General features: G+C 43.2%; 1 protein-coding gene and 1 long non-coding RNA gene across 18 annotated transcripts in view; one reads left to right on the plus strand and one right to left on the minus strand.

Moving 5' to 3' along the window:
• Positions 1-22,853, minus strand: part of LOC146396078 (uncharacterized) — a 1,511,729-nt gene that overhangs the window by 673,600 nt on the left and 815,276 nt on the right. The gene's annotated exons all lie outside the window — the stretch shown is intronic.
• On the plus strand, positions 81-22,814 carry NIF3L1 (NGG1 interacting factor 3 like 1). 17 transcript variants are annotated; one of them, XM_084998401.1, is made up of 8 exons: positions 81-926; positions 1,496-1,549; positions 1,663-2,137; positions 4,890-5,052; positions 11,274-11,400; positions 14,193-14,331; positions 16,390-16,473; positions 21,990-22,814. In XM_084998401.1, exons 3-8 carry the CDS (start codon positions 1,702-1,704, stop codon positions 22,172-22,174), a joined length of 1,134 nt encoding a protein of 377 aa, XP_084854527.1. In that variant the 5' UTR covers positions 81-926; positions 1,496-1,549; positions 1,663-1,701; the 3' UTR covers positions 22,175-22,814. The 17 variants fall into 17 exon arrangements, 15 of the variants coding, with proteins under 15 accessions (XP_084854527.1, XP_084854529.1, XP_013839831.1 ...); XM_084998403.1 differs by having other exon boundaries at positions 81-468; positions 1,457-1,549; XM_013984377.3 differs by having other exon boundaries at positions 81-468.

Here is a 22,853-nt window from a genome sequence, read left to right on the forward strand (position 1 = left end):
GGAAAGACCTCTTCCGCCCAGCTCCCCCGCCCCGCCCACTTTTACGCCTCCAGGAAGTTCTGCGCAGGACCGGAAGTAGCGCTCTTGGCAACCTGGGACTGGTGATTCTCCGGTGGGTTAGATTCCTGCGTGCGGCAATGAGGCCCTGTCGGCGCGCTGTGGCCCTTGCAGGCTGAGGTTTTGGGGGTGCTGCCGCGAAAGGAGGCGGGGGAGGAGATAGGCGCAGAAAACCGGTTTGCTGCACCAGAGCCTAGGGTTCTAGAGCGGCCAGGGTCCTGACTCGCGGCTTGCCCACTGTGCTCCCCGCACTTTTAATTGTTCTGGAAAAGGCTTGAAGTGGGGCTGAAATAAGAGGGCGAGGTTCACAGGCTGTAAAGTGGGTCCTGCTAATAATACTTATTAACAAGCAGTGCTGACTTTAGGCCAAGCATTTTCTCCAACTTTACGGTGAAATCTTGCGACGATACCGTGAGCTGAACGCTATTCTATTCTTCAGAGATGGGAACCGCAGAGATAGAGTAATCTGTTTAGACAGCTGCGGCTCGGGGAGTCAGTCTGGTTTTAGGGTCAGGTGCCCTTCACACTGTGCCCTGCTGCCTCCTATTCTTGTTAATGAGCTACGCAGCTTGTAGATTCATAGGAAATGGTGGTTTTGTTATTTCCAAGGGCTGCTTCAGATCTAACAATAGATAACTCAAAACCAGTGTGGTGGCCCACTAGAGCTTCACTTTAGCGCTTGCCAGATTTAGAAGTCTGGGGAGTTGGAGTAGTGTCAGGGAATCTGGAGAGTGGAAGTGGTATAAGGACCCTTAGAAGATCTTCAAAGACCCCAGGCTCCAGTGGTTTGTGGAGGCTCCACATGACTCCAAACCATATACTGAATATGGTTTGGGGCCCATTTGCTGCCCATTCATAGAGTGATCCACGTACGCATCCCATGATTCTGGCTGCTGACAAAACACTTCATTTTTAAAATATGTTGTTGTTACTTTTTTCCCATAAAGCACCTTTTAATGTTTGTCTCTACCACCATAACTTAATTCTGCTGTGATAAGGGAATGGAGACTGTGCCGGTCTGTGCAGTAAGCATTTAGCACTGGCCTGTATTGGTGATACTGAGATACAGAAGAGATAGTTCCTGTTCTCTGGTAGCTTGCCAGTACTGTGGGAGACAGAAAACAGGAATGTAACATAAGAAAAACTAGGGCAGAAGCAGGTGGGATGGGGGAGGGGGACACAGAAAAGGAAGGTTTGTTAAGAAAAGCTTTATTTAGGAAGTCAAAGGGGACTTGGAAAGAAGGGTAATAGAGAAATGGAGAAGGCTGGTTCAAGCAAGGATGGGGTGAGCAAGAACAAGGATGTGGGGTGGGGGCAGGAAGGAGATGAACATAATTGTGTGTTATCTACCAGGCTTGTTCCTGGTGACTTAAACATAGTAATCCATTTGCTTCTCCAGATGGCCCGTGAGGTAAGTTATAGTCCCTCCATTTTGTAGATTCGAAGACAAGCTCAGAGGAGTTAAATGACTTAGCTATGATACGACGTGCTGGTAAGTAGCAAAGCCAGTACTTGAACCTCGGTTGAAGGATGGCAGCTCTTCTGCTCATATGCTTTGCTGTCTCAAAGGTCAGAGTCTGAAGTGCACGTGTATTTCATTTTCAGTGTTTTGACATCAGATACTCGGTTTCACCTGACTTCTCTATGTTGTTATCCCGTGTACGCCTGGCCTCCACGACAGTCCGATTTGTTCATTCCCTGATCTGCAGTTCTTCCCGTTCCTTCATGGATTTGAAGGCCCTCCTTTCTTCCTTGAATGACTTTGCATCCCTCTCATTTGCTGAAAGTTGGGACAATGTTGGATTACTGGTGGAACCAAGCCCACCACACACGGTGAGCACCCTCTTCCTCACCAATGACTTGACAGAGGAAGTGATGGAGGAGGCACTGCAGAAGAAGGCCGATCTCATTCTCTCCTACCATCCGCCCATTTTCCGACCCATGAAGCGAATCACCTGGAAAAGCTGGAAGGAACGCCTGGTGATCCGGGCACTCGAGAACCGAGTTGGGATCTACTCTCCTCACACAGCCTATGATGCTGCCCCCCAGGGAGTCAACCACTGGTTGGCTAAAGGGCTTGGTGAGAAGCCTATTGGTCTTTCATGCTTAGTATTTTCCCTACCAATGATGTGAAATTTTAGAATGTCTTTCCTGTAGTGTGTTAACCACTATAAGGGGGAGGACCATTATTCTGTTTTTATGTATTTTAAAATAATCTTGCTGAAACTTGACAGTTAAATTGCACTGAAAAATGAAAATTTGGGGAGTTCTCTTGTGCTGTAATGGATTAAGGATCCCCGGCATTGTCACTGCAGCAGTCCAGGTTGCAGCTGTGGCTGGGAATTTCCAAGGGCTGTGGGTGCAGCCAAAAAAAAGTGTTTTGTTTTGTTTTCTTTTCTTTTTCTCTTTTTATCCTTAATGAATAAGGAGTTCATCAGAAGTCTTTATTTATTTATTTATTTATTTGTCTTTTTGCTATTTCTTTGGGGCTGCTCCCACGGCATATGGAGGTTCCCAGGCTAGGGGGGGTCGAATCGGAACTGTAGCCACCGGCCTACGCCAGAGCCACAGCAACGCGGGATCCGAGCCGCATCTGCAACCTACACCACAGCTCACGGCAACCCCGGATCGTTAACCCACTGAGCAAGGGCAGGGACCAAACCCGCAACCTCATGGTTCCTAGTTGGATTCGTTAACCACTGCGCCACGACGGGAACTCCAGAAGTCTTTATTTTTGACTAAATTTTGTGATTCCTTACTCATGGAGCACAGTGCCTAGCATTTGGGCACTCCAGAAATGCTTGTTAACTGAAAGCTCAGGCCTCTCTAGAATCTACTTCATATGTCTAGTAAAATAGAGTTTTATTGAATTAGTCCCAATGTCTAGCATAATGAGGGAATTCAGTGCGTTTTAGCTTTATTTTATTTTATTTATTTATTTTTGGGTTTTTTTAGGGCCACACCCGAGGCAAATGGAGATTCCCAGGATAGGGGTCCAATCGGAGCTACAGCTGCTGGCCTATGCCACAGCCACACTCACACCCACACAAGATCCGAGCCACATCTGAGACCTACACCACAGCTCACGGCAACACTGGATCCTTAACCCACAGAGCAAGGCCAGGGATCGAACCCGAAACCTCATGGTTCCTAGTTGGATTCATTTCTGCTGCACCACGATGTGAACTCCTAGCTTTATTTTTAATAAGTCTCTTTAGTTTCCTCATTTTGGGCTGAAGCTTTTGTGATGACATAATCTAGATTAATGTGGTCAAATAGATTATGAGCATTTGCAACTTGAATCACCGTTTACATGAGTATATTTAGTAAGCAGTCACAATTCTAAACGTCATCTAAAACTCATGAGTCAATTCTTTTTTTTTGGCCATGCCCGTAGTATGCAGATATTTGTGGGCCAGGGATTGAACCTGAGCAACAGCAGTGAGAACAAAGTCCTTAACCACTAGTCCACTAGAGACTCTCATGAGTCAGTCTTGTCCAAGATTTTGTGATATTTAAGAGTCTTCTAGGAGTCCCCATTGTGGCTCAGCAGGTTAAGAACCCAACATAGTCTCTGTGAGGATGTGGGTTCGACCTCTGGCCTCACTCAGTGTGTTAAGGATCTGGTTTGCCAGAAGCCACAGCCTAGGTTGAAGAATCAGCTCGGATCTGGGGTTGCTGTGGTGTAGGTTGGCAGCTGTATCTCCGATTTGACCCCTTATTCAGGAGCTTCCATATGTTGCAGGTGCAACCTTAAGAAGGAAAAAGAGAGTCTTCTGAAGATAGATCCAATTTTTATATCTGTACTGAATCCCTAGATTATGGGGAATATTGGATGTGTATGCAAGGGATATGTATATATGTTTATATTATGTAACCATGTGAGAGTGAATCTTTAAAAAAAATAATTTCTTAGAAGTTTTGCTCATAATAGTTTATCTTTTTAATTAAAAAACAAAACAGGAGTTCCTGTCGTGGCGCAGTGGTTAACGAATCCGACTAGGAACCATGAGGTTGCGGGTTTGATCCCTGCCCTTGCTCAGTGGGTTAAAGATCCAGCGTTGCCGTGAGCTGTGGTGTAGGTCACAGACACGGCTTGGATCCCCGGTTGCTGTAGCTCTGGTGTAGACTGGCAGCTACAGCTCCAATTAGACCCCTAGCCTGGGAACCTCCACATGCTGTGCAAGCGGCCCAAGAAATGGCAAAAAGACAAAAAAATTAATAATAATAATTTAAAAAAATAAGCAAAACAAAACAAAAACCCAGAGTTCCCTTTATGACTCCAGCTAGTATCCATGAAGATGTGGGTTCTATCCCTGGCCTCGATTAGTGGCGTTGCCTTGAGCTCTGATGTAGGTTTCAGAGGTGGCTCAGACCCTGCATTGCTGTGGCGCTGTGGCATAGGCTGGCAGCTATAGCTCTGATTGGACTCTTAGCCTGGGAACTTCCACATGCCGCAGGTGCGGCCCTAAAAAGGAAAAAAAAAAAAACCCAAAAAACAAACAACAACAACAACGACCATAAAAACTCCAATTCCTGGAGTTCCCGTCCTGGTGAAGTGGTTAACGAATCCGACTAGGAACCATGAGGTTGCAGGTTCGGTCCCTGTCCTTGCTCAGTGGGTTAATAATCTGGCATTGCTGTGAGCTGTAGTATAGGTTGCAGACGTGGCTCAGATCCCAAGTTGCTGTGGCTGTGGTGTAGGCCGGCAGCTACAGCTCCGATTCGACCCCTAGCCTGGGAACCTCCATATGCCTCGGGAGCAGCCCAAGAAGTGGCAAAAAGACAAAAACAAAAACAAAACTCCAATTCCTGACAATTTTTTTTTCTAGGAGTTTGCACCTCCAGACCCATCCATCCTTCCAAAGCTCCTGACTACCCTACGGAGGGAACACACAAAGTAGAATTCAGTGTTACGAACGACGAGGACCTGGACAAAGTCATTTCTGCAGTGAAAGGAATTCCAGGTGTTTCTGTCACTTCTTTTTCTGCTAGGTACAATATGCCTTCCTCTTTTTTGTGTGTATTAATTTGTAAGGATCTTCCTTACAAATTCTATAACTCAGGTATTTAAGTTTGCAACAAATAATTTTCCCAGGATGAGTTACAAAGCAGCATACTTCTCATTTGCATGTGGGTCCCTGAGGAGACGAGCTGTGGGATCTTTTCAAAACAGTAAAAATGATAAGTAACATTTATGGACTATTTTCTCTGTGGGAGGATCTATGCCACACATCTTAAAGTATTTCTAATCCCCTTGGCTGTGTTGAAAGGTAGTTATTTTTACTTTAGGGTGTGTTCATAAACCCTAGTGATATACTGATAACATAGGTTTACTTTTATTAGTTCCCAGCAAATGATGGTTCCCAAACACTTGAAAGGAAAAAATACATCAAAGTGCCTCTTACAGAGTCAATTATTTATTGAATTAGGGTTGAGATACCAAAATGTTGCATCATAGGAAATTTTCTTTGGGGCTAATTTATCCTAATACCTACTGAAACATCATAAAATTCAAGTTATATAAAACTAGGACTTAATAATTGTTTAAAAAACAAAGATAAGTATATGACTTTTTTCTTTTTTTTTTTTTTGTCTTTTTGCCATTTCTTGGGCCGCTCCCGAGGCGTATGGAGGTTCCCAGGCTAGGGGTCGAATTGGAGCTGTAACTGCCAACCTACGCCAGAGCCACAGCAACTCGTGATCTGAGCCACATCTGCAACCTACATCACAGCTCACGGCAGCACCGGATCGTTAACCCACTGAGCAAGGGCAGGGATCGAACCCGCAACCTCATGGTTCCTAGTCGGATTCGTTAACCACTGCGCCACGACGGGAACTCCAAGTATATGACTTTTTAATAAAATGGAAATCTATTTTACCAGACTACACCAAAAAGTGACTCTGATGAGTGGTGTTTTTTTTGTTTGTTTGTTTGTTTTTGTCTTTTGTCTTTTTAGGGCCGCACCTGTGGCATATGGAGGTTCCCAGGCTAGGGGTCCAGTCGGAACTGTTGCTGCCAGCCTATGCCAAAGCCGCGGCAACACCAGATGCAAGCCATGGCTGTGACCTACACCACAGCTCACAGCAACGCTGGATCCTTAACTCACTGAGTGAGGCCAGGGATTGAGCCCGCAACCTCATGGTTCCTAGTCGGATTAGTTTCCGCTGTGCCATGATGGGAACTCCTGATGAGTGTAGGTACATTATAGTAAAAGTAGATACATTACAGTAAAGTCATTGTAAATGTCCTCTAATTCATGCATCTTAAGAAAAATTATAAGATTTTCATAGATTCCACTTGCGGATGTCTTTTACCATACTGAAATACTATGTAAATACTGAAATTAAAAGAAAGTTAATACAAATAAACTATGAAAAATTCAATCAGTATAAAAGTCCTCCTTGTCCCCTCTACTCAAGCCCAGTATCTTCAACTCAAGTTATCTTTTCATTTGTTTTCAGGTAAGTGGGTATCGGAGTTCCTTCCCGTTGTGGCTTAGCAGTAACAAACCCGACTAGTATCTGTGAGGATGTGGATTCAATCCCTGGCTTTGCTCAGTGGGTTAAGGATCTGGTGTTGCCGTGAGCAATGGTGTAGGCTGGCAGCTGCAGTTCCATTTTGACCCCTAGCCTGGGAAGTTTATATGCCGAGGACATGGCTCTAAAAAAGAAAGAAAGAAAAGTGGGTATCTTTCCAAACACATATAGTGATGTGAAGAAGTGTATAATTTCATTTTATTCATTATTTTCTTAATTATGGTGTGTTGTATTTGCCCTTTTTTTTTTTCTGTCTTTTTAGGGCCGCACATGTGGCAGATGGAGGTTCCCGGGCTAGAGCTTCAATCAGAGCTGTAGCTGCTGGCCTATGCCACAGCAACAGCACCGTGGGATCTGAGCCACGTCGGATCTGAGCCACATCTTCGATCTACACCACAGCTCATGGCAATGCCGGATCCTTTAACCCACTGAAGGAGGTCAGGGATCAAACCCATGTCCTCATGGATACTAGTTGGGTTTGTTACCACTGAGCCACAACAGGAAATCCTGTATTTGCTTTTGTAACTTAAGATGTCTTTAAAAAAAAAAAAAAAAGAAAGAAAGAAAAAAGGAAAGGAAAAGAAAAATGGAGTTCCCGTCATGGCTCAGTGGTTAGCGAATCTGACTAGGAACCATGAGGTCCAGGGTTCGATCCCTGGCCTTGATCAGTGGGTTGAGGATCCGGTGTTGTCGTGAGCTGTGGTGTAGGTCGAAGATGCGGCTCAGATCCCACATTGCTGTGGCTCTGGTGTAGGCCGGCGGCTACAACTCCGATTAGACCCCTAGCTTGGGAACCTCCATGTGCCATGGGTGCAGCCCTGGAAAAGACAAAGGAAAAAAAAAAAAAAAAGATGTCTTAAATAACTTTCCACATAGGTATCTCTTTTTAATTGCTATATGGTTTTTTCTATTACGGATGTACTGTAATTTCTTAAAGCATTCCTCTTCCTAACTGATGGACTTTTAGTTTGGTTCCAGTTTCTCCATATTACAGATAATAGCTGGGTTATACCATTAGATTGGGATCCAAGTATTGTTCTGCTTTTTTCTTTTCAAATCTCTGCAGGTAATTCCAATGTTGAAACTATACTTCCACATCATCTTAAAAGATGTCTTTTACTTCCAGAATTCTATGATTATATTTAGAGTTTATGATTAAATACAAAACTTTTTTTTTTGGCTGTGTTATATAGTGGCTTGATGTGGTATCCCAGTTCCTAGATTGGGGATTGAATCCAGGCTGCAGCAGTGAAAGCTTCGAATCCTAAGCACTAGATACCAGGAAACTCCCACAAAGATTTTTTTTTTGGTCTTTTTTGGGCCAAACCTGCAGCATGTGGAAGTTCCCGGGCTAGGGATCAAATTGGAACTATAGCCGATGGCCTACACCCCAGCCACAGCAATGCTAGACCCAAGCTGCGTCTGTGACCTACACCACAGCTCACAGCAACGCTGGATCCTTAACTCACTGAGTGAGGCCAGGGATTGAGCCCGCAACCTCATGGTTCCTAGTCGGATTAGTTTCCGCTGTGCCATGATGGGAACTCCTGATGAGTGTAGGTACATTATAGTAAAAGTAGATACATTACAGTAAAGTCATTGTAAATGTCCTCTAATTCATGCATCTTAAGAAAAATTATAAGATTTTCATAGATTCCACTTGCGGATGTCTTTTACCATACTGAAATACTATGTAAATACTGAAATTAAAAGAAAGTTAATACAAATAAACTATGAAAAATTCAATCAGTATAAAAGTCCTCCTTGTCCCCTCTACTCAAGCCCAGTATCTTCAACTCAAGTTATCTTTTCATTTGTTTTCAGGTAAGTGGGTATCGGAGTTCCTTCCCGTTGTGGCTTAGCAGTAACAAACCCGACTAGTATCTGTGAGGATGTGGATTCAATCCCTGGCTTTGCTCAGTGGGTTAAGGATCTGGTGTTGCCGTGAGCAATGGTGTAGGCTGGCAGCTGCAGTTCCATTTTGACCCCTAGCCTGGGAAGTTTATATGCCGAGGACATGGCTCTAAAAAAGAAAGAAAGAAAAGTGGGTATCTTTCCAAACACATATAGTGATGTGAAGAAGTGTATAATTTCATTTTATTCATTATTTTCTTAATTATGGTGTGTTGTATTTGCCCTTTTTTTTTTTCTGTCTTTTTAGGGCCGCACATGTGGCAGATGGAGGTTCCCGGGCTAGAGCTTCAATCAGAGCTGTAGCTGCTGGCCTATGCCACAGCAACAGCACCGTGGGATCTGAGCCACGTCGGATCTGAGCCACATCTTCGATCTACACCACAGCTCATGGCAATGCCGGATCCTTTAACCCACTGAAGGAGGTCAGGGATCAAACCCATGTCCTCATGGATACTAGTTGGGTTTGTTACCACTGAGCCACAACAGGAAATCCTGTATTTGCTTTTGTAACTTAAGATGTCTTTAAAAAAAAAAAAAAAAGAAAGAAAGAAAAAAGGAAAGGAAAAGAAAAATGGAGTTCCCGTCATGGCTCAGTGGTTAGCGAATCTGACTAGGAACCATGAGGTCCAGGGTTCGATCCCTGGCCTTGATCAGTGGGTTGAGGATCCGGTGTTGTCGTGAGCTGTGGTGTAGGTCGAAGATGCGGCTCAGATCCCACATTGCTGTGGCTCTGGTGTAGGCCGGCGGCTACAACTCCGATTAGACCCCTAGCTTGGGAACCTCCATGTGCCATGGGTGCAGCCCTGGAAAAGACAAAGGAAAAAAAAAAAAAAAAGATGTCTTAAATAACTTTCCACATAGGTATCTCTTTTTAATTGCTATATGGTTTTTTCTATTACGGATGTACTGTAATTTCTTAAAGCATTCCTCTTCCTAACTGATGGACTTTTAGTTTGGTTCCAGTTTCTCCATATTACAGATAATAGCTGGGTTATACCATTAGATTGGGATCCAAGTATTGTTCTGCTTTTTTCTTTTCAAATCTCTGCAGGTAATTCCAATGTTGAAACTATACTTCCACATCATCTTAAAAGATGTCTTTTACTTCCAGAATTCTATGATTATATTTAGAGTTTATGATTAAATACAAAACTTTTTTTTTTGGCTGTGTTATATAGTGGCTTGATGTGGTATCCCAGTTCCTAGATTGGGGATTGAATCCAGGCTGCAGCAGTGAAAGCTTCGAATCCTAAGCACTAGATACCAGGAAACTCCCACAAAGATTTTTTTTTTGGTCTTTTTTGGGCCAAACCTGCAGCATGTGGAAGTTCCCAGGCTAGGGATCAAATTGGAACTATAGCCGATGGCCTACACCCCAGCCACAGCAATGCTAGACCCAAGCTGCGTCTGTGACCTACACCACAGCTCACAGCAACGCCGGATCTTTCTTTAACCCCCTGAGCTAGGCCAGGGATTGAACCTGTGTCTTTATGGATGCTTGCTAGGTTTGTTACCACTGAACCATGACGGGAACTCTACACAAAACTTTTTTTTTTTTTAAGGACGTGTGTGGCATATGGAAGTTCCCAGGCTAGGGTTCGAATCAGAGCTGTAGCCAATGGCCTTCTCCACAGCCACAGAAATGCCAGATCCAAGCCATGTCTGTGACCTACACCATAGCTCACGGCAACGCTGGATCCTTAACCCACTGAGTGAGGCCAGGGATTGAACCTGCATCCTCATGGATCCTAGTCAGATTTGTTTCTGCTGAGCCATGACAGGAACTTCCAGAAAACTTTCTTGATGCTAAATTTTTTGGAAGGGCTCTAGGGTATTGCTTTTTAGAGGGCAATTCAGGGATGCCCTAAATCATTGCTAATGTAAGCTTATGAAAAATGCAGGTTTTTGGCTTTATCCTAGATCTGTGTGATTAGGATGGAGTTTACCTGAGAATCTGTCTAGAAGATTCTTCTATTCACTGACGTTTGAAAATTAACTTCTCTAGGGCTTTAAACAATTCAGTTTGCCTTATCCCCATTCATAGATATTGTATTTCACTGGATCTATAGAAGGGTCCAGCGGCTGTTACTTTAAGAAACTAGTAGGAGATTCCTGATGCACAACCAGGACTAAAAGAACAGTTCTAGAACAGGGGTTTCAGAGAGAGATCCCTGGAGCAGCAACTTCAGCATCACTTGGAACTCGTTAGGTAAATTCTCAGCCCCTACCCAGATCTACTAAATTAGAAACTCTCTGGGGTAGGGCTTAGCAGTCTGTGTTTTAATAAGGCCACAAGATGCTTCTGCTGCGTGCTAGAGTCTGAGAAACATTCTAGAAGGTAGTTTGTTTTGGGGAGTTCTCGTCATGGCTCAGTGGTTAACAAACCTGATTGGATCCATGAGGACAAGGTTTGATCCCTGACTTCGCTCGGTGGGTTAAGGATCCAGCGTTGCCATGAGCTTTGGTGTAGGTCGCAGATGTGGCTCGGCTCTTACGTTGCTGTGGCTGTGGTGTTGGACCCATAGCCTGGGAACCTCCATATGCCACAGTTGTGGCACTAAAAAGACAAAAGAAGAAGAAGAAAAGAAAAAAAAAAATTATCCCCCCAAAAACAAAAGAAAAAGGAGATAGTTTGGTTTGGAATTAAATCATAAATTCTATATAAATATAATCCTCTATTACAGGAGGTTGCGTATACTGTGGATTATTTTAAATGCAACGTTTATATTTATCTTAAGCTAGCAAGTGACTTTTTTTTCTAGGACCGATGATGAGGAACAAACACAGCTCAATCTGAATTGTACTCAGCAGGCTTTGATGCAGGTGGTGGCTTTTCTTTCCCAGAACAGACAACTTTATCAGAAGACTGAAATTCTGTCACTGGAGAAGGTAATAAAAATATCTCATATTATTATGCATTTTTGTTTGGTAAACTCATGTAAATTGTTATCTCAATGGCGTGTTAACTATTACTTTAAGAACAAACTGGGATAAAAGCATAGTATGTCCTGGAAAGTATATTGAAAAAGGAAGACGTTTTAGGAATAGAAAAATGTTGGTGCTTGTCTTCGTCTATTTGGGCTGCTTTAACGTGTTTGGGCTGCTTAACAAAATACCACAGACTGGAGGCTAGGAAGTCAAGATCATGGCCCTGGCAGATTTGGTGTGGTGGCTGATGGGAGCTCACCTCATGGTGCAAAGATGGTGCCTTCTCTCTCTGCCCTCACAAGGTGGGAGGGACTAGGGGTCTCTCTGGAGCCTTTTTTCTGAAGCACTAATCCCATTCGAGTGGGTTCCAGCTCATGGCTTAAGTACCTTCCCAAAGCTACACCTCCTATTGCCATACTTTTAGGGTGTTAGGATTTTATTTTATTTCATTTCAGTTTTTTTTTGTCTTTTTAGGGCCCCACCCCCGGCATCTGGAGGTTCCCAGGCTAGGGGTCTAATCAGAGCTGTAGCTGCCAGCCTATGCCAGAGCCACAGCAACGCGGGATCTGAGCCGCATCTGCAGCCTACACCACAGCTCATGGCAATGCTAACCCACTGAGCAAGGGCAGGGATCAAACCCACAACCTCATGGTTCCTAGTCAGATTCCTCATGGATAACTAGTCAGCTTTGTTTCCACTGAGCCATGACGGGAACTCCGGGGTTAGGATTTAACCTATGAGTTTGAGGATAGAAACATTCAGACCGTAGTGGTCCTTTTTTTGGATTTTAGACTCGTTACAGGTGCAATCTCTTATACTCTCTGCCTGGACCATTTTATTGACTCTTTTAACTTGACAGTCATTTGTTCATTGATTCCTATGCCTTTACTTTTTGTCTCAGAATGCTTTCTAAAGGTCAAAAATGAAAAATTTAAAAAGAATGTATATTTCCAGCCACTTTCTGGACATTTTCCACTTAAGAATCCCACAGGTATTTAAAATGTAGTGTAGGAGTTCCCGTCATGGCTCAGTGGTTAACAAATCTGACTAGGAATCATGAGGTGGAGGGTTTGATCCCTGGCCTCGCTCAGTGGGTTAAGGATCCGGCATTGCCGTGAGCTGTGGTGTAGGTCACAGACATGGCTCGGATCTGGCGTTGCTGTGGCTCTGGTGTAGGCCGGCAGCTACAGCTCCGATTCAACCCCTAAGCCTTGGAACCTCCATATGCCATGGGAGCAGCCCTAGAAAAGGCAAAAAGACAAAAAATAAATAAAAATTAAAAAATAAAATGCAGTATATACAAATATTGACCTCTTCTTGTACTACTCCTTTAAATATGACTTTTTTTCTTTTATTGATAGCATCATCATCTATCTGTTTTGCAATTGCACAACTCTCCCTTGTCCCTCTAAATCGAAGCCCTGCTAATTCAGTCCCTAAATCTAAAAAATATTTCTCCTCTCTATTCGCTTTGTCACCACAGTAGTTGAAACTCTCATCTTTCCCCACTTGGGATATGAGTAGTCTCCTAAGTGGGCATCTGCAGGAGATAATTCAGGCTTTTTAACCTAGAGAATGAAATTCTTTTTTTTTTTTTTTTTTGTCTTTTTTGTCATTTTAGGGCCACACCAATGGTATATGGAAGTTCCCAGAGTAGGGGTTGAATCGGAGCTATAGCTGCCAGCCTACAACACAGCCACAGCAACACAAGATCCAAGCTGCATCTTCGACCTACACCACAGCTCAGGGCAGCACCGGATCCTTAACCCACTGAGCAAGGTCAGGGATCGAACCTGCAACCTCAAGGTTCCTAGTCGGATTCGTTAACCACTGTGGCACGATGGGAACTCCAGGGAATGAAATTCTTCATGACTGTCCATGATCCTTATCTCCAGCCTCCTCTCCATCTCCCTCCCTGGGCCTGTCCACCAGCTGTGCTGTCTGCTGGTCACCTGCCTTCAGTGTGCCTCTCACTCCTTGGCGCCTTTGTACGTGTTCTCTCTGTTGAGAATGCCTCTCCACATCTCACCCTGTCCCTGACCTGCTGCACTGCACTTGACAGCACTCCTTCTTATTTTTTATTTATTTTATTTTTTTATTTTATTTATTTTTATTTTTTTCATGGTAGCTCTATATATGCAATAGTGAAGAGCTGGGAACAACTCAAAATGCCTTAACGAGGGCACTGATGAAATCCAGTACATCCGTCCAGTGACCATGTAAAAAGAATGATAGCCTTATATAAACTGATAGGGCAAGGTAGGGCATTGTGAAAAGTGAGAAAATGGAATAGGCTTTGAAATAGTACTTGTAGAGAAATATAAAAGATAAGCGTATAAAAATGATCTGGACGTCAGTGACCAGGCCTAACATCACTCCTTTTTAAACCACTTTCTGGCCTGTCTTTAAGATCCAAGTCCTTGTAAAACCTTATTGGGCTCCACTTGCTCCAAGCACCCACCTCTGTAAGTCTCAAATGATTTGTCATTCCTTTGTGCTCCCATAAGAACCGTAACATGTTTTGTATTTAAACACACTTTTATTATGATTGTTTAATCAGCTGTCTTTCCAAGAGACTGTGTGCTCCTAGAATGTCTTTGTCAGGTTTGCATCCCACAAAATTTTAGCCTGGAGTTGGCTATAGTAAGCTCACAGTACGCTTGTTTTAGTGACCTTAGCATTTGCTATTTGTCTGTAGATTTGTTGTCTAAGACTGATAATGGACAGTTGTTCTGATTTCTGTTTCTCGTTAGCCTCTGCTTCTGCATACTGGAATGGGACGGTTATGCACACTGGATGAATCCGTCTCCTTGGAAACCATGATCGAGCGCATCAAAAAGCACCTAAAACTGTCTCATGTTCGCCTTGCTCTCGGAGTAGGGAAGACCCGAGGTACTTATGTCTCCACTATACCTATCGATAATGTGCAAAAATTGAAATTCCCAGCTCGGTCAGTGTAAATGATAGAAAACTGTGTTCGCAGGAGATGGCTGGTTTACTCTATCAGTCAGAGTGGCCGAGGTCATGCCGCCGTATACATCTCACTGGCCTAAACAAGATTCGTTTCTCAGTCACACTTCACATTCATTTCAGATCAGTAGGGGAAGTCTATTTGTTGTAGACTGGTCACTGTTGCAAAGGGAGGATTTTCAACCATCTCAGTTAAACATTCTAGCCTGGAAATTAGACATATTCTGTTCAGTTTACTATCCAGAGTTAGTCACATTGCCTGACCTAACCCAGGAAGAGAATGCCCTGGAAGAAAGCTGGAAATTGTGATTGCTCTAATTACAATGCAAATCTTAAATTTCATAGTACCAGTGTCATTTTGTAGTGAGGTGCTGCTAAGTCTCTTAGTCTCTGCTCTTTCTCTTGGCTTTTCCCAGTACTTTGGGGAACAAAAGGGACAGACAGAACAGATGTTGGACCCTTGAAGTGAGCCCAGCACTGCCCCAAGGGTTCCCACTTTGGTGGTGGTGAGCAGAGTGCTGTTGTTGTGATTGTGGAATCTAAAGGCCTTGGATTCACGTTTGTTCTGTCTGCTGCATGACTTTGATAGGTTATTTAACCTCTCTGTGTCCTAGTAACCTCATCTCTAAAACTTCAGTAATCATAAAACATAGTTCATCGAAGTGGTGGCATCATCCATGTGACAGGGCACATGACTGGCACACAATTTTTTTTTCTTTTTTTTTTGTCTTTTTGCCATTTCTTAGGCCGCTCCCACGGCATATGGAGGTTCCCAGGCTAGGGTTCAAATTGGAGCTGTAGCTGCCGGCCTACACCACAGCCACAGCAATGTGGGATCCGAGCCACGTCTGCAACCTACACCACAACTCACAGCACCACGGGATCGTTAACCCACTGAGCAAGGGCAGGGATCGAACCCGCAACCTCATGGTTCCTAGTTGGATTCGTTAACCACTGAACCACGATGGGAACTCCTGGCACACATTAATTAAAGTCTAGCTATTGTTAGCTATTGGATAGGTGTTATTATTCCCACTGCATAGGTGAGAAAATTGAGGTTCGGAGAGATAAGTAACTTATCCAAGGTCCAAAGTTGGATCAAACAAGTCATGAGAGTTTGTTTCCAAAGATGGATGGCAGCAATGGGATTGGCCTTCTGACCAGCTCTAGTGCCCTTCTTGAAATACCACTAATGAAGCATCCATTCTATAAACCTAAGTTCTAAACACTTGCTGGATTTTGGCTTGAACATTTGTATTTTACTCCTCAGTGGATGCTTTTTAAAGACAAGTACAGGAGTTCCCGTTGTGGCACAGCAGAAATGAATCCAACTAGGAACCACGAAGTTGTGGGTTCAGTCCCTGGCCTCACTCAGTGGGTTAAGGATCCCGCATTGCCCTGAGCTGTGGTGTAGGTCACAGATACGGCTCAGATCTGGCGTTGCTGTGGCTGTGGTATAGGCTGGCAGCTATAGCTCCGATTAGACCCCTAGCCTGGGAACCTCCATATGACACAAGTGCGGCCCTAAAATGACAAAAGACCAAAAAAATGTCTGTCAGACTCATTAGTAGCATTCTCTAACTAGCCCCTTTAGTTTATCAGCTTCTTCACCTGGGAACTGCCTCCCACTGTTACCTGGAGACCCAGGTGAGGTTGCTTTACTGAGCAGCATTGCAATAAAGCCTGAAGCCTGGTGCAAATAGTGATCAATACGATTCAAATCTGCCTTCTGTGGGCTTGTGCAGCACTGTGTGTCCGAAGGAATAAAAACCCTGCCTTGGGTTAGCTCTGCAGTACCAATAGTCTGTTTGCCTATATGAAGACAAATGTATTATTGTTTAAAACTTAGTAAACAAAATTCATGTACTGGTGATGAGACTGGGAGTGAAATCTGCGTGACATTTAGGATTCTTGTTATAAATTATGTTAAAATGCAGGGGAATTGTAAAGTATTGGCCTCTTGTTTCCTTTCTCTTGAAGAGTCCCCTGTCAAAGTCGTGGCCCTGTGTGCTGGCTCTGGGAGCAGCGTCCTGCAAGGCACAGAGGCTGACCTTTACCTCACAGGTAGGATGGCCTTGGATCTTTTTTCTATCCTTTTCTTCTGCATCCCTTTCCAACTTTAGTTTATTTTTTATAAGTTAAAAAAAATTTAGGTCAGCACCTGACATAAAAATTGATCTAATAAATGTTTTTTGAACTTGAGCTAAATAGGAACTATACCAAAATTGGGGATATACCATATTCTTTGTGGAAGGGAAAAAAAATCATTTAACAATTAGATTATCTAAAAAACTGATGTCCCGCACTTATTTAACCTGTCTTATTCCTTGAACATGATTTCCCTCAGGTTTCTTTTTCTTTTTTTGTCTTTTTAAAAAAAGACACCCATGGCATATGGAGGTTCCCAGGCTAGGTGGTCTAATCAGAGCTGTGGCCGCCGGCCTCCGCCAGAGCCACAGCAACACCAGATCCGAGCCGCATCTGTGACCTACACCATAGCTCTTGGCAATGCCGGATCCTTAACCCACTGAGCAAGGCCAGGGATCAAACCCAAAACCTCATGGTTCCTAGTCGGATTCGTTTCTGCTGTGCCACGACAGGAAATCCTTTTTTTTTTTTTTTTTTTTTTTTTTTTTTTTATTTCTCTCAGATTTCATGTGTAAGTTAATGGGACACTTGTTAATGGTAAACCTTGTTGCCTTCAGGAGAAAATGGTTCCATTTAGCCCTAAAGATAATCATCAGTTTCTATCAATTCTTGCAGAGGCAAACTAGTATATATAGCATGGATAAACAACAAAGCCCTACTGTATAGCATAGAGAACTATATTCAATATCCTATGATAAATCATAGTGGAAAAGAATATGAAAAAATATATATACATGCCTAATTAAGTCAATTTGCTGTGCAGCAGAAATTAACAACATTGTAAATCAACTATACTTCAATAAAATTTAAACAAACAAAAACCTGTATATGAGAATGCCCTTTTTCTTAGGATATAATAGTGAACTATTTAGGGGTAAAAGGCCATCATGTCTGCAATTTATTACAAAATGGTTTGGGAGGAAATGTGTAAATATATATTGGTGGATCATATGGTAACTCTATCCTTAGTTTTCTGAGGAATCTCCATACTGTTTTCTAGAGTGGGTATATCAGCTTACATTCCCATCAACACTTTAGGAGGGTTCCCCTTTCTTCACATTCTCTCCAATATTTAGTATTTGTAGACTCTTTTTAATTTTTTTAATTACTCAACGAATTTATTACATTTATAGTTGTACAATGATTATCACAAAGTATATATATATATATATATATATATATATATATATATATTTGTCTTTTTGCCTTTTCTAGGGCTGCACCCAAGGCATATGGAAGTTCCCAGGCTAGGGGTTGAATCAGAGCTGTAGCCACCGGCCTACACCACAGCGATGAGGGATCCGAGCAACCTATACCACAGCTCATGGCAACGCCAGATCCTTAACCCACTGAGCAAGGCCAGGGATCAAACCCTCAACCTCATGGTTCCTGGTGGGATTCGTTAACCACTGAGCCACAACGGAAACTCCAACCATCACAACAAAGTATTTGTAGACTTTTAATGACAGCCATTCTGACCCGTGAGGTGCTAGCTCAATGTTTTTTGTTTTTTTTTTTCTTTCTAGGGCCACACCCTCGGTATATGGAGGTTCCCAGGCTAGGGGTCGAATGGGAGCTACAGCTACCGGCCTACACCACAGCCACAGCAACACAGGATCCAAGCATCGTCTGCGACCTATACCACAGCTCATGGCAATGCCAGATCCTTAACCTGCTGAGCAAGGCCAGGGATTGAACCCGCAACCTCATGGTTACTAGTCAGATTCCTTTCCTCTGTGCCACAACATGAACACCTCATTGTAGTTTTGATTTGCATTTCTCTAATAATTAGCCATGATGAGCATCTTTTCATGTACCTGTTGGCCATGTGTGCAGGAGCCCCTAACTCAGTGGCTGGGGCATGGGAGCCTGCGTTGGTGACAGCTAGGGAGTGAGAGCCCACTGAGGCAAGAGCCTGTAAGGTGGCAGCTGAGGCACACTCTCCTGGTGCCCATGGAGGTGGGGGCCAGCGCCTGGAGAAAGACTGTAACGGCAGCCCCACCCCTGCCTTTGCAGCCACTTAACAATGATGCTTCACTACTATGGCAGGCCCAGGTTTCTTCTGCGAACGCCCAGGTTGCATCTGTCTCCTTACAGCCAGCTCCCTCCCAAAGGCACGGATCCTCTCCTGCTTCCCTTTTTTCCCCCTTTCATCCTACCAGGTTATGTGGAGATCTTTCTTATCCTTTCAGGTATTTGAGGTCTTCTACTGGAGTTCAGTAGGTGTTCTGTGAGAATTGTTCGATTTGTAGATGTATTTTTGATGTGTTGGTGGGAGGAGGTGAGTTCCATGTCCTTCTATTTTATTACTGTTATTTTAACTTTTGGCCGTGCCTGTAGCATGTGAAAGTTCCTGGGTCAGGGATTGAACCTGAGCCACTGCAGTGACAATGCCAGATCTTTAATCCACTGTACCACAAGGGAACTCCAACTCCCCAATTCCCATTCTCTTTTATATGTTATAATGATCAAATTCAGAAAGTTAATATTGTTAAAACACTAATGTAATATATAGTCTATATTCAAATTTTGCCTATGGTCAAAATTTATAGCATTTTTTTTTCCCAATTGATATCCAATCCATGATCAAACACTGTATCTGAGATAGTTCTAAACCTTGTCTTCAGGGCATTGACATTTTTGAAGGATGTAGGCCATTTGTTTTGTTGTGTATTTCTCAGTTTGGAATGTCTGGTTGTTTATTGATGAATAATGACTTTTTAAAAATTAGTTTTTTTGTTATAAAGCCATGTATACGTAAGATAAATTCACACAGTTCCAAAATGTTAAAAATGTTCTTCCTATCTGGTCACTTGAGGAAACAGAAAATGTTTTCATATATGGCTAATTTTAGATGTCTTTGATCTGTGAGGCATCGTTTTGAATATAACTTCAGGGATGGAACCACCTTCCCCAAAAGACCAAATATAGTCCTCTGCTGATTTCATCACCCTTCCCTTGAGCTTGATCTAGTGTTAGGTCATAAAGTGTAGTATCCCAAAAAGACCAGCAGATGGCGAACTTATTCCTTGCAAACTCAATTGTCTCATTTGCTTTATCTTTCTCATAGGTGCCATCCTGAGTCAGGCTTTTGTCTTCACGTATTATTGGAGGGTCTTTATGGCTGTCCCCATTTTTATGTTTTCTCCAGCCAGTGCATTCATAATAGTCCAGGGAGCCAGATTGTCTTTTCTAAAGCATGGCTTCAGCTGGGCCACTTTAGTACCTTTTTCTCCTTTTACTTTACCTCTACTTTTACTTAAATTGAGATGTTTTAGGAGTTCCTGTCATGGTGCAGTGGAAACACATCTGACTAGGAACCTCGAAGTTGTGGGTCCAATCCCTGACCTCGCTCAGTGGGTTAAGAATCAGGTGTTGTCATGAGCTGTGTTGTAGGTCACAGACGAGGCTCAGGTCTGATGTTGCTGTGGCTGTGGCGTAGGCCAGCAGCTGTAGCTCTGATTGGACCCCTAGCCTGGGAGAGCCTCTATATGCCATGGGTGAGGCCCTAAAAAGCCAAAAAAAAAAAAAAAACCCAACCAAAAAAAACATGTTTTCAAAGGTGCTTCGATAGAAACTATTCCTTGTAATGCAGTGATGCATATTTGGTTGGGGAGTAGGGGTGAGGAACTTGACTTGGAGGAAGGGGAGCTTTTTTTCTTAAGAACTTTTTCCCCATATTTTTATGCCTTTATGTTTCTAAGTATATTTTAATTTTTTTTTTCTTTTTGTCTTTTTAGGGCCGCACCTGCAGCATATGGAGGTTCCCAGGCTAGGGGTTGAATCGGAGCTGTAGCCACTAGCCTGCACCAGAGCCACAGCAATGGGGGATCCAAGCCACATCTGCGCTCTACACCACAGCTCACGGCAACGCTGGATCCTTAACTCACTGAGCAAGGCAAGGGATTGAACCTTTGTCCTCATGGATCCTAGTCAGATTTGTTTCTACTGAGACATGATGGGAACTCTCCTAAGTGTATCTTAAAACTACACTTTTTATGAACAAGCCAATTGTGCACAGTGTATTTTTTTTTTCTTTTTTTCTTTTTGCCATTTCTTGGGCCACTCCCGCGGCATATGGAGGTTCCCAGGCTAGGGGTCGAATCAGAGCTGTAGCTGCCAGCCTACTCCAGAGCCACAGCAACGTGGGATCTGAGCCATGTCTGCGACCTACACCACAGCTCACGGCAACACCGGATCCTTAACCCACTGAGCGAGGCCAGGGATGGAACCCGCAACCTCATGGTTCCTAGTCGGATTCGTTAACCACTGTGCCACGACGGGAACTCCCACAGTGTATTTTTGCTTTTAAATTAGAAGTCATCAGATTCACAAATTTTTTTTTTTTTAATTCAAAACATTGGAATTTTCCCAAAATCTTTTCAGGAAAGATGAGATCCTCTTTCACCAGAAACTGCAGAAGTTCTAGGAATTTTGCCTAAGTCAAAGGAAAATGTTTTTAATCTAGAAATAACTATAAGCTCATTTTATTCTTATGAATTTAGACTAGGGTTGATGGTAAAAGTGTTGGCACTCACAAAGCGTAAAGGAGTCTCTGGGAAATAAGCCTAGGACTTTCTCGAGGTATTTGTTATTTTAATATTTATATGAGAAAGAAACTTCCTAGAGTTCCCTTGTGGCTCAGTGGGTTAAGGATCTGGCATTGTCATTGCTGCAGCTTGGGTTTCTACCATGGTGCAAGTTCTGTCCCTGGCCTGGGAACTTCAGCACATTATGGGTGTGGCGATACAAAAGAAAGAAACTTTCTGAAAGCCTCATTTTATTTAGTAGTGATCATTTATTTTATTGTGGAAACATTTCAAATGGATATTTTTACAGGTCTAGGTAGTTCTGGCAGTATTAGATACTGTTGGAGGAGTTCTCTTATGGTGCAGCAGGTTAAAGATGCAGTGTTGTTGCTGCAGCAGCTCTGGTTGCTGCTGTGGCATGGGTTTGACCCCTGGCCCAAGAACTTCTACCTGCCATAGACATGACCAAAAAAAAAAAAAGATAGTGTTGAATATGTGAGTTTGTATACTTGTGTTGGACCTGCCAAGGAGAAAAAATTTGGAATTCTCGGTGAAATGGTCTCTGTCTCTTTTTATTTATTTTAATTTATTTTTTTGGCCACATCTGTGGCATACAGAAGTGCTGGGGTCAGGGATTGAACCTGTGCCACAGCAGTAACCAGAGCCACAGCAGTGACAACACTGGATCCTTAACCCACTGAGCCACCAGGGAACTCCCCTCTGTTTCTAAGTTGGACTGCATGTAAGAAACATGCATATAATCGTCTAGATTTATATGAAAAGCTCTGCTGCATCACATTTGCTTCATACAGAATGCAAACTTGGTATTTCTGCTGTTATGGTTCAGCATTCTACAGATTCTGTGTCTGATGTTTTAAGTACTTGCTCTTTCCTTGTTGGCAGGTGAGATGTCCCATCATGATGTTTTGGATGCTGCTTCTCAAGGAATAAATGTCATCCTCTGTGAACATAGCAACACCGAACGAGGCTTTCTTTCTGATCTTCGAGATATGCTGGCTGCTCACCTGGAGAATAAGATTAATATTATCCTGTCAGAAACAGACAGGGACCCTCTTCATGTGGTATAATGCATGTAGGAACAACAGGATGACACAGCCTACTGATCATTTGGCTCCCAACTTGAATGTATAACATGACTCAGTGGGGTTGGTATCCTTCTGGAAAAATGTCTTAGAAGGTGTATTACCATTTCTGGTTTCTTAATCTGCTTCACCAAATGTTCTACAGCTCGTAAGGTAAAAACTATAATGTAACTCCCATTAAAGAACAAGTACTCGTTATAAAGATCAAATTAAAGAATTTTTTTTTAATGATTCAAGGATTTATTAAGTCATACTGAAATGGAGTTTTAACTAAAGAACAACCCCCCTTGGCTAAGAAGGCAGCTGCAAGCCTTTCCAGCTGTGCTCATCACTATGCCACCCTTCTTGTAATAATGTAACAACTGTGTGCCCTATGTCCAAGCCAGCAGCCCTGCTAATCAGGTACCCAGCATTGCTTATCAGTTCTGCTTCTGTAACCTTGCTTGCTCAGTTTCTTAGGGAGGAACACTGTCTGCCTGGGGATGGGTGGGTCCGGGATGCTTACATGGAAAAATCAAGACCTTGGAGTGCATAAAAGTTACTGAGAACAAAGACCTGGTGCTCAGACTCTGGAGGTGACCCTTCTGAGCCCGCACCGGTGCTGAGTAAACCTTGCTTTTCCATATCTCCGAGTGCTGTTTGTCTCCTTCCGTTGCCACGGTTT

This window comes from Sus scrofa, chromosome 15 (assembly GCF_054392235.1).
Source record: "Sus scrofa isolate SSC_HxYL_T2T_F1_AM1 chromosome 15, Sscrofa_HxYL_maternal_Yorkshire_Landrace_v2.0, whole genome shotgun sequence".
Classification (NCBI taxonomy): Eukaryota; Metazoa; Chordata; class Mammalia; order Artiodactyla; family Suidae; genus Sus; species Sus scrofa.